General features: G+C 45.5%; 1 protein-coding gene and 1 pseudogene across 2 annotated transcripts in view; one reads left to right on the top strand and one right to left on the bottom strand.

Moving 5' to 3' along the window:
- Positions 1-12,416, bottom strand: part of MERTK (MER proto-oncogene, tyrosine kinase) — a 138,643-nt gene that overhangs the window by 84,503 nt on the left and 41,724 nt on the right. For both annotated transcript variants that reach the window (XM_033175461.1, XM_033175462.1), the window contains exons 3-4: positions 3,611-3,711; positions 1,079-1,252 (exon numbers count right to left, since the gene is read on the bottom strand). In XM_033175461.1, coding sequence (XP_033031352.1) covers positions 1,079-1,252; positions 3,611-3,711 — 275 coding nt within the window. The remainder of the gene's footprint in view (positions 1-1,078; positions 1,253-3,610; positions 3,712-12,416) is intronic.
- Positions 7,583-8,328, top strand: LOC117062203 (annotated as a pseudogene).

The raw sequence follows: 12,416 nt of genomic DNA on the forward strand, positions 1-12,416 counted from the left end.
GACAGAACTGCTGATGCCAACATGAAAAATGAGAAAAAGGAAGGGTGGGAAAATGGTGATATCATTCACTAAGATGGGGAATTCTGGAGTGGAACAAGTCTAGAGTTAAGAGTTTCATTCTGAGATGTGTATGTACCCAGCAAGTGGCAATGCCAAGGAGGCGGTTGGATACATGAGCCTGCAACTCAGGAGAGGGGTCTGGGCTGGAGATGTAAAGTTCAAGGTCATTTCTTATAGATGGTGTTAAAGTCAGGGGCCCAGAGAAACTCTCCCAAGAGGGAGCATCTCAGAGTAAAAGAAGGGGGCCCAGGATTGAGCCCTGCCATTTAAAACTCCAGTGGATGACAAAGGAGGAGCAATGAATTGGTGTCATTCAATGAAACAGAAGCCAGGACAGTGTTTCCAAAAGTCCATCCTGTGTCCTGAAGGCCTAGAACAGCCTCAGGCATACAGCAGTCCCTGGAGAAAGGAAGGAGGGAAGGAGTCTGGTAACTTTGCCTGATGCTGCTGAAAGATATTGCGCAATGAGAGGAGCCATGGAAGAGCCCACCGACTTGAGTGCATGGGAAACGTCAGTGGTACTAACGAGCATCATCAGTGATGTGCGGGACTAAAACCGGGCCACTTTCATTTGGATGGAAATCACGATGACCGTGGAATGTCCTTTCAGCCACAATCCCACAAGGGCTCACACTTTCTGCAATAGCTCCCGGTGACCAATCCACGCTCTCGGTGTCAAGCCCACTGAGGTCTTCACATCAGTGGTTCCATAAACGCAAGACCTGACAGGCCAGCAAGGCCACAGCTGCAACGGGCTCGGGGATTCTGGCCACTTCAACAACTTAACCCTATGTATCCTCAGAGGCCCTCACCTATTTCCCCACCTCGGCCTGTGAATTCTCACACCTGTGATTCCCACCTACCTTACCACCTACCTGGTCCCATAACCTTGCTGCCACACCTGCATATTCATCTGTCTCCACTGCCTGCTAGTGGTGCACAGCAAGGGTCACCAAACTTTTGATCCCTTCCACTATTAGAGAATAAATCAATCAATAAACCCACGGCTCAGACTTACCTGGAACAGTTAGCACGGAGGGGGATTTTTCAGGCTGTTCGTTAACACGGCTACTGTTTTGAACCCAGAAAATGTTGACAGGCTCAGGTGGGCCCACAGCCTGACAGGTGAGGTTGAAGGCTGTGTTTCTGGTGACATTCATGCTCTCAGGCTGCTTAGTAAAGTGAGGAAGTCCTGCAGAGAAAACGTTACATGAAAGAATGTTTCAGATCTGAAAGCAGAGACAGAGCCCAAAGGGGAATGGAAACTGGGCTAGAACTTGGCAATAGATTTCTCTTTTTTGTGGGGGGGATGGAGTCTCACTCTGTTGCCCAGGCTGGAGTGCAGTGGCTTGATGTTGGCTCACTGCAACCTCTGTCTCCTCGGTTCAAGTGATTCTCCCGCCTCAGCCTCCTGAGTAGCTGGGATTACAGGCGCACACCACCACGTCTGGCTAATTTTTGTATTTTTAGTAGAGATGGGGTTTCACCATGTTGGCCACGCTGGCCTTGAACTCTCGACCTCAAGTGATCCATCCCCCTTGGCCTCCCAAAGTGCTGGGATTACAGACATGAGACACCACACCCAGCCTTGGCAACAGATTTCTTTATCTACTGCGTCACCACCGCGCCCAGCTTAGCAACAGATTTCTTTATCTACTGCGTCAGTCAGGTCTGTATTCATCAGTTTTCACCTCCTTAAGTTGGATAAGAAGGAGCACAGAGGCTAATTCCTGCCAGTCTACCTTAAGCCAGCTTTCTAGGACGCTTTGCCAAAGGGGCTATAAATAGTGATTCCGAACTGGTTTTACCAGAAGGCAGGCCACAGGCAGTTCTTACATCAGGTGTTGCTCAAACTCCTGGGACTGACCAGTTGGCAGGTTTTCAGTATTTCTTACCAAAATAAACACAGAGTAAAACATGGCTATGTAATAGATCTGTCCATGGTATGAAGACATTCTATTATGTGTGTGACTTTCAGATGGGTCATAATGAATTTTAAAATCCACAGCCTTGTATAAGGCTGAGTGCTTTTCAAAGCAAATTCTCATGAAAAAACAGTATAAACATAGTTGCAATTACAATCCTTAGATCTACTGTCATTTCCAAAATCAAGGCCCCAAGGAAGCTCAGAGAAAGCCAGTCAGTACTTATTTGGGGCAGGTGTTCAAAAATATAACAAGTCCAAAAAGTGTTCTTTTGGGGATTGGGAACTCACAGATCTAGTTCCAGCAAGAATGATGTGGCAGTTATGTGTAATGGAATTCTTTTGTCCTGTTTCAAGGTTTTTTGAAACTCTCTTTGGATTTAATATGTTCCTGCTCTGGGCATTTTTCTGGGATTCTGACAAATAAAATCTCCTCTAAATATTTTTTTCCCAAATTAGCTGCAAATATAGGAAACCCCCTCTTTGGCTGATGGTGACATAACCCTGAGAAAGAGCTGTTCAGCCTGGGATAGGCCCAAAGCAAAGGTCATGAAGAGATGAAGAGACTCCTCTGAGGGAGTCTCTTCTGTCTTCCCCACTCACTCCTCCTCCTTCCTTCCATCTGTGCTCCCTGAGGCTTCTCTCCACATTGGTGGGCATCAATTTCAGGTTCACAAAAGAATGGGTAGCACAGCAACTTTTCAGTGGGAGATGTTTCTGATTAAAAAGCTAATCACCTGCTCTAAAGCCTGTGATAAGGAAGGTCAGGATAAAGCAGAAAAGGGAGGTGACCTAATGGCTCTGCTAAGAGGGGCACCTCAGAGAGCAGGGGCACAAGGGCCCCGGAGGGAAGTCCCAGGGGTAGTGAGGAGTGGTACTGGGGGTGATAATAAAGATGCTTCCTCCTTGCAACTCTGCCATTGCAGAACCAGGCATGCAAACCCCCAACTCAGGGCACCAAACCTAGGACCTGGGCTCACCTGTGCATCAGCTCACATTGCCCATTAGAGTTCAAGTTCTTTGAGGGCAGAGACTGCGTTTTCCTAACCTGATGTCTCATTCCTCACCCCCACGGACCTTCATATGATGTCATGGAATTTCTCTGAACCATGCACCTGACAGATACCAGTGCCCAAAAGAAGTCTCAGACTGAGCTGTTGAGCCAGTCCAGGAAAACCACTCACTCCCCAGCGTTTCACTGTCTGCACAGGCAAGACAGGAAAAGATGCTGAATAATAAGCCAATAGCCACTTGACCAGGTAGGTGAGTGGTATCTGGTACCAGCACTGGAAACTGGACAGTAGAATGCATTTTGCTTCTTAGAAAGAAGTCATCAGTTTATTTTTATTGTAAATAATCTGTGGACAAGGAAGTCCGAAATCTCTTTTTATCTCATCTTTAATGCCTAGAATAGAGCTCAAACTTCAGGAACTGAATTCATTTCATTATTACTTATAGACTACAAAGAGGAGTACCTTGTACAATTTCAGTGCTGATAGATTTGCAAGGTTTGCGTACAGAGTTATAAATGGGCAGGCAAAACTCTAGAGTATTATACACAAACATTTAACACAGGCCCTAAAACAAACAGCTCTCTGGCAATGTGACTCTGGTCTATGGATTTACCTTGCACTTCGATGTAGATGGGATCAGACACAATCTCTTCATTGTTTATTTTCATCTTACAGATATATGACCCATTGTCTGAACGCTGCACACTGGTTATGCTGCAAAGAAAAACACATAAAGATATTTACAGTGACTACCCTTTGACTCCGTATTATAGGACTGGAAACTTCTTCAACTTCTTTGTCATATGCTGTGAGAGTTAATTTTATATGTCAGCTTGGATAGGCCACTGTACTCAGTTGTTTGGTCAAACCCTAGCCTAGATGTTGCTGCGAAGGTACTTTTCACATGTCACTAACATTTAAAGCAGTAGCCTTTGAATAAAGCACATTACTCTTCATGATGGGCGTAGGCCCCATACAAACAGTTGAAGGCCTTATAAGAAAAAGACAGGGGTCCCCAGAGAAAAAGAGGATTCTATTTCCAAACTGCCTTAGGACTCAAGACTGCAACATCAAGTCTTTCATGGGTCTGCAGCCAACACCCTGCTGATTCCATATTTGTCTGCTTCCACTGTGTGTGAGCTAATTCCTTAAAATAAATCTCTTTCTCTCTCTTTCTAGATAAAGCTGTAGATATAGATCCTACAGGTTCGGTTTCTTGGAAAAACCCTGACTAATATGTGTGCTATCACCTGTCTTGATTTTTTTTTTTTTTTTTTTGAGACAGACTCTGTCTCGCTTTGTTGCCCAGGCTAGAGTGCAATGGCATGATCTCAGCTCACTGCAACGTCTGCCTCCTGGATTCAAGTGATTGCCCTGCCTTAGCCTCCTGAGCAGCTGGGATTACAGGCTTGCGCCACCACGCCCGGTTAATTTTTGCATTTTCAGTAGAGACAGGGATTTGCCATATTGTCCAGGCTGGCCTCGAACTTCCAACCTCAGGTGATCCACCCACCTTGGCCTCCCAAAGTGCTGGGATTATAGGCACGAGCCACCACACCTGGCCTCCTGTCTTGATTTCTGTGGTAGACTCTGCACCAGTGGTTCTCTGCATTGGGGTACTGCGTCCTCAAGGCATTTTGGAAATTTGTGGAGTTGTTTTTGGTGATCACAATGACTAGGGGGGGCACCTCGGGTTTTTAGGGGCCAAGGGCAACTGTTCCATATCCCAAATGACCTCCTGAGACTAGAACCTAACTCCATTTTATATACACACAAAGTCCTGTATGGTTTCAATATGCACCTAATTTAACAGGACTGCAATGATCATAAAAATGGAGAGCTGGTAGCCTTTGTCCTATTTAGAACTTTCTGGGGCCCCAGCCATCATTTTGTAAGGTCCCTCACTGACAGCATGACTGTATTTGCAGCGGTCACAGGTCATATGCTTGAAGGTGCACCTAAGGTGCAAGTCCCTGGGTACTTAATGATCTCTCCTAGGGTGAACATGCCCAGTGTTTACATGCTGAAATCCACATTTTTATTTTATTTTATTTTATTTGAGATGGGGTCTCGCTCTGTCACCCAAGTCGGAGTGCAGCTGCACCATCACGGCTCACTGCAGCCTTGAACTCCTGGGCTCAAGCCATCTTCCCAGCTCAGCCTCCCAAAGTGCTGGGATTACAGCCATAAGCCACCCTTCTCAGCCCGGGAACACTTTTAAATACTTTCAGATGCTCTCCAGAGGATTTGTTTATTGGCTCAAAGGCACTGCTCTTTAAACACAGCAAAGAAGACCATGACCAGGGGAAGGAAGAAAAACATAGAAGGTCCACCTTCCTTCCTAGAAGCTTGCTTCCCTGTATAACCTATTTATCGCTAAGCAAAATAAATCTCATCCCTCAACCTGTGAAGGGCTGAGGCTTAAGGTTTGAAAGAGACCAGGAAGCTGTCAAGGGCAGAGGGGGCTCTATCCTGACCCATGGCCCCATAGGTAGGGGTGGCAGCTGCCAGGGGATAGACAGCCTGGTCAGCATCTGGAGCAGACATGTGGTAGTGAGTGAGGTCCCCAGGTCTGAATGAGACACAGTTTCCTCAGGTTGAATTCAGTTTTCTGAACAGTAAACATTTTAAATTTACTTCTTCCCAACAATACCATGTTGCAGATCCTCATTAGCCTGTGATAAATAGAGCAGCTAAGACACAGCTCAACAATGGCATCAGTCAGAACTCGGGGGGGTCAGAGGGGGTTCAGAGCTGCTCAGGTTAACATTACTTCCTCATTGTTTCCAGGATCCAGGAGTTAACAGTCCCCTGCCATTGCATTTCCTAATGTGTAAATGTGAGTGGCATCCCTTTGACTTGAAATACTGTCTTCCCCTTTCCCCTCGTTCTGTAGGAGCAGTATAATTTTGGAATGCACCTGATGAATGAATGGTGGGCATGAGGGAGGTCCCAGGGATCAAGGAAAGGCCAGATCCTGTCATGCTTTGGGGCAGCGGCTGGATGTCACAATGCCTAGAGGTTACCAGGAGAAGATGAAAAGAGAATACACAGGACAAATATCTCCAAATAAGGAGCTAGCTGATCCTCTCCTGGTAGACCCCTGAATGTCATGGTGACAGGAAGGGCTGAAGAAAGATGGGGGAGAATTCTGTGCCTAGAATGATGCCCTGCCCATCGTGGGCAATGACTAGTGGTTGAGTGGTGACTCTGGCTTTCAGCAGTCCCTGAAGATCCAGCATGACAGATGGGCCTAGTCTTTGGAGTTCTAAGGGAAACAAAGGCTACTAAAGAGGGGTGCTTCTACATATTTCACAAATCCACTTTAGAAGAGGCATCATTTTCTTGAGGCAAGACCCAGGGGCTCAATAGAGTGAACCATGAGATTGGACAGACTGAGGACACTTGTGCCTTTGAAGACTGGCTCTGCCTCAAGGTCTAGGACCCGGGAGTGGCAGCAGGCTTGCAGCTGGACTCAGTGAGACAGGGACCAGAGAGAAAGTGAAGGCCAGGAGGGAAGTGGGGCACAGCCCCAGGAAGGCAGCCTGAGGGGACTGCACCCAGATCAGAGGTGCGAAGCACACCCGGGCAGAGCCCCCAGAAGCTGAGAAACTACAAGGCACAGAGGACGGTTTGGTGGCACATCCTGGACTGTAGAAATCAGACTGCACGAGATGCCCAGGAGAAGCTTAAGCCAACCAGCAAGGAGGATACAGACCAGAAATAGAAAAGAAGCATGCAGAACACAAAGGGAACTCAATCAGAATTTTGTCTTTAGTCATTCATGGCAAGAAAGGCTTAGCAGTTGTCTGGTAACAATAGGCGCCTGCATTAATTAGCAAGGCTAGACCCGTGCCACCTATATTACAGCTTTTCCATAGAATACAACTTTCCATAGAATACATAAAATACAGATTTTCCATAAATCATTATACTTGTCGCTTTCTAGACATCCAAGGGAAAGTCTCCCACTGGGAGAGTGGGGTGTGGGGTGGGGCTGGAGACAGGAGGCGTGGCTGTTCCTGGCTCTCCTCCCTCTCCCCAGAAAAACAGGAGGCTCTGTCTCCATGGAGGCTCAACCGGAAAGGCTCTGGGCTCAGAACAGCAATCTAGGCATCCCAACAACCGTGTAAGAGGAGCTCCAGAGGGAACATGGAGAGTGGATGTGGAAGGGGAGAAGTTCAAGAAAGTGCCCCAGCACTGAAGATACGGATCTTTCCTAACCGGGCCCCCAGCTGGGCAGCACAGTAGGAGAAAAAAGACCCACCATGCGGCTTCATCAGGGAACGCTACAACTCTAAGATGAGGTGAAGATCCTAAAAGCTTCCAGAGAGAAAAAAAGCAGATCACTTATGAATGAATCAGAATAGCACCCTGCTTCTCTAGAGCAACCCAGAACTCAAAGGGAAATATATCAATGACTTCAAAGTTAAAACAAAAAATATTTTCTTTTCGAACTCTGTACCCAGCCAAACTACCTCAAGGTGAAGGTAAAGAGAAGGGCATTTTCAGACATGCAAGTCCCAGGAAGTTAGTGAAGGATGGGCTCCTTGCCAAAGTAAAAGAGTAAAAGCCAAAGAGAGCAAGAAGCGGGGAGCATGTTCCGAGGCAAGCTGACGGCTCTCGACTACCACAACCCCGTCAGCTTCAACTGCAAAGATGAAACAGAATTTAGAAACTTCATTGTTTGGTCTGAAGACCAGAAAAAAAGACACTACAAGATTGAAGACAGAGGCAATTTAAGAAACATCCACAGCAGTGACTGGCCCAAGTTCTTTGAAAAGTATCTCAGAGATGTTACCTGTTCTTTCAAGATTCAAGATCAACAAGAAGCTATTGACTGGCTTCTTGGTTTAGATGTTAGACTTGAATATGGAGATAATGCTGAAAAATACAAGGACTTAGTACCTGATAATGCAAAAACTGCTGACAATGCAACTAAAAATGCAGAACCATTGATAAATTTGGATGTAAATAATACTGATTTTAAGCCTGGTGGGATGGCTTTGGCTAACCTGCTTCAGGTTCAATGTCATGACGATTACCTGGTAATGCCTAAGGCAATTCAAATTTTGGTTCAGGAGCACCTGACACAGGATTCAGCTGCTAAAGCAAATCAAACAAAAGGGCTTGCCTGTTGCTTTAGACAAACATATTCTTGGTTTTGACACAGGAGATGCAGTTCTTAATGAAGTTACTCAAATTCTGTGATTGCCGCATAGAGAGGAGCTCAGAGAGCTACAGACAAAAAATAATGACGCCATAGTAGCTGTGCAGGCAATTATTGCTGACGCAAGGACAGACCACAGACTGGGAAACGTTGGAAGATGAACACTTTAGGACTTCAGCTTCTCACCTATTTAGTACAAGTGGGAATGAGGTACACTTCTGGCATGTTTGGAAATCAATATTATCACATTCTTGGGGGAGGAATCCCAGAAAATTGAGTATGTTCTAGAGGTTTACCACCATTACTTTTTTCTTTAATAAAGTTTAGGAAAGTAGAAAAAAAAAACAACAACAACGAGTAAAAGCCAAGAAAGATGACCTGGGCTCTAGGAAACAGGAGCTGGACCACAGGAGGAATAGGGGGTCCTCAGAATAGTAGTAAAGACAGCTGGACCCCAGACCCGGAGGGTAACTTGATTAGACAGAGGCAGAAGGAGGGAGCCAGGACAGGCATCTCCTAAATAAATAAATAAATAAATAAATACATAAATATCAGTACTGATAATTTTGTCATGGTGGGAGGAGATGCATACATGATGCATACATTCCTTTAGAGTTTAGAGAAGAATGAGTGATTGATAGTTAGGAAATTACTAAATTCAAGATAATCAAAAAGCTACTCAAGAATTGCTATGGGGCTGGGCACAGTGGCTCATGCCTGTAATCCCAGCACTTTGGGATGCTAAGGTGAGAGAGTCATTTGAGGCCAGGAGTTTGAGATCAGCCTGGGCAACATAACGAGAACTCATCTCTTACCAAAAAGAAAAAAATAAAAATAAAAAATTAGCCGGTCATGGTGGCACATGCCTGTAGCCCCAGCTACTTGGGAGGCTAAAGTGGGAGGATTATTTAAGCCCAAGAGTTTGAGGCTGCAGTGAGCTATGATGGCACACTGCAATCCAGCCTGGAAGACAATGCAAGACCCAGTCTCAAATAATTAATTAATTAATTAAGCGCTAAGTCCTTGAGTGCTATGGCTTGAATATTCCCTTCAAAACCTGTATTAAAACTTAATCCCCAACGTGACAGTATGAAGAGGTGAGGCCTTTAAGAGGTGATTAATCCATTCATGGATTAATAATGGGATCAAGGATGAATGGGAGTGGAACTGGCAGCTTTATAAGAAGAGGAAGAGAGACCTGAGCTAGCACACGAGCACACTCAGCCCCCTCACCATGTGATGCCCTGTGCTGCCTTAGGACCCTGTAGAGTCGCATCAGCAAGAAGACCATCATCAGCTGGGGGACCTTAAATGTCCCGGCCTCCTTAACTGTGAGAAATAAATTTCCTTTCTTTATAATTTACTCAGTTTCAAGTATTCTATTATAAGCAACAGAAAACAGACTAAGATAAGAAGTAAAATATAATTATAGCACATTACATGATTCAGCTGAAAACAGAATTTCCACAGCCACAAAAAAATACCCTGGGTATTGATTTAACCACAGCTATGAGTAGCATTCTATTAGATTAACACACCATGCTGGAGACAAGCACACACATACAGACATACACAGGATTACATATGGATTGAATATATCTGGAAAGATACCCAAGAGATGGGTAACCTCCATTCCCCACAGGGAGAGGGCTGGGGGATGGAGTGGAAAAAAGACTTTTTGAATAGTCAGAATGTTTTACCACTGCTTAAGAAAAATGGCATAAAAATCTCATCAGATTTTGGTCAAATACAAACATCTGAACAAGGGAAGACAAAAGAAATAGCACATGCTCAGCTGCGGTGTCTAGACAGGAACCACCTGGGCACAGCTGCATGGCCAGCAGCTGCAGGAGCCCATCACCCCAGGGCAGCACAGGCTGGGTTAGCCCAGGCACATCTTACACACACACAGCGTGTCTCTAACCCTCACTCCTTACCACTGCTAGTCTGGCCTGCTCAGAAATGACTTGGAAGTAGCAGTTATGCACTAGAGTCTTTTCAAAAGACATACAAAAAAGGACAAATATCGTACGATGCCATCTATATGCGGTAGTTGGAGTAGTCAAACTCACTGAGAAAGAAAGTAGACTGCGGGAGGCTGAGGCAGAAGGATCACCTGAGCCCAGGAGTTCAAGACCAGCCTAGACAACATGGCGAAACCCTGTCTCTACAAATACAAGAAAAAAAAAAAAAAGCTAGGTGCAGTGGCTCATGCCTGTGGTCCAAGCTACTGGGGAAGCTGAGGTGGGAGGATCTCTTGAGCCTGAGAGGTTGAGGCTGCAATAAGCTGTGATCGCACCACTGCGCTCTAGCCTGGGCAACAGAGTGAGATCGTCTCAAGAAAAATAAATAAATAAAATAAAATAAAATAAAAATAAAGTAGAGTAGTGGTTACTAGGGGTGGGGAGAGTGAGGAATGGGGGGATTATTGTTTCATGGTAGAGAATTTCAGCTTAGGATGACTAAAAAGTTCTGGAGATGGATACACAACACGTGGTGATGGTTGCACCAAAACATGAGTTCCACTGAATTGTACACTCAAAACGGGCTGAAATGGGAGACTTTATGTTATGTATATTTTACCATGTCAAAAAAATTATTTGAAGAAATAGGTCCACTGTAAGCACCCTGTTTTCACCTGCTGCCGTTCACATGGTGCTGACAGGGTAACCCAACGGCAAGGAACTCCGAGCTGAAAGGAAGTCTTGTGAACAGGACACAAGTCAGAAAGTATCAGGCATCTGTGGTTAATAATAGCTTTTCCAGCAGATGGTTTGGTTAAATGAATTAGGTTTTTATTTTCTAGATTCTGTTCTCATTGCCACCAAGAACAGCAGAATAAAGAACCGGCAACAGGCATCAGTCAACCCCAAGGAAGGCAAGATGGGAGGGAAAAGCCCAGCACAGAGAGCCCATGGGGGCCCAAAAAACACAGCATCCCAGTGCCAGGAGCCCGCACAGAGATGGGGACCCCAAAAACACAGCATCCCAGTGCCAAGAGCCTGCACAGAGACGGGAGCCCCAAAAACACAGCATCCCAGTGCCAGGAGCCTGCACAGAGACGGGGACCCCAAAGGACACAGGATGTCAGAAGACCCAAACTACCCACTTTTTTTTATTTTCAAGGCAGTGTTGCTCTGTTGCTCAGGCTGGAGTGGATCATGGCTCACTGCAGCTTCAAACTCCTGGGCTCAAGTAATCTTCCCACCTCAGCCTCCTGAGCAGCTGGGACCACAAGTGTGCACCACCATGTCTGCCTAATTTTTTTTATTATTATTTTTTGTAGCAATGGGGTCCTACTGCGTTGCTCGGTCTGGTCTCGAACTCCTGGGCTCAAGTAATCCTCCCTCCTTGGCTTCCCAAAGTGCTGGGATTACAGGCATAAGCCACCGTGCCTGGCCGCAACTTAACATTTTTACAAAGAAAATTTAATGAAACAGTAAAATCTTTCCAGCTTTAGCCACTGGGAACTATGCCAGAATTTAAAAAGCAGTGGGAATCCCTAGACTAAACAGAAAACAAACAACAAATACCTTCCCCTCACCACAAGTCTCCCACCAGTGTTTGGTTTTGCTTGGGAGTTGGGCTTCCCTGTCTTCTGGTCTGGTGGCTGCTCCTCTTCTGGAACGCTGCGCTGGACCAGGGCACATTTCCACCCAAGCTAGAGGGCTGTTTACATGCTATCCCAGACATCAGAGCTAATTATAATAAATACCCCAAATTACACCCTTCTTTGGAGACTCCAGTGAAAGGTCTTGGCCAAGCAGTGTCCTGGAGTCTGGACAAACGGATGTGCTAGTTTTCAGCTGATATTGGATACAGGTGAGGCAGGTTAGTGGCTACAGCACCAAGGAGGAGGCCCAGCCCAGTGACTCAAGTCCCATAAAGGAGGCCAGGTGAACGCTCTTGAGGGACCTCAACCTGTAGCAGATACTGAATGTTTTCTACACCTATTAATCAAAGATGACTCCTGGCTCCATCAACCATAACAAACACCCAAGTGAAACAGGAAAAAAAAGGGGGATGATTAGCATAGAACAGGCCTAGCTCAAGAGGGCACCTAGGCTAGGAGCAGAACATCAGTTATTTCTTTCCTGGTATATGCCCCAAACTCAGCATTTTAAAAAGAATTTTTCACTTATAAAAATTAAAATTATAAAATTTTTAATTTTATAATTTCATTTGCATCCTTCTATATTTGCTTTTATTTCACAACAGCAGATTACAGTGGCATGTAGCAGCCTTAAAA

The sequence above is a fragment of the Trachypithecus francoisi genome, unplaced genomic scaffold (genome assembly GCF_009764315.1).
Source record: "Trachypithecus francoisi isolate TF-2019V2 unplaced genomic scaffold, Tfra_2.0 Lachesis_group17, whole genome shotgun sequence".
NCBI classification, from domain to species: Eukaryota; Metazoa; Chordata; class Mammalia; order Primates; family Cercopithecidae; genus Trachypithecus; species Trachypithecus francoisi.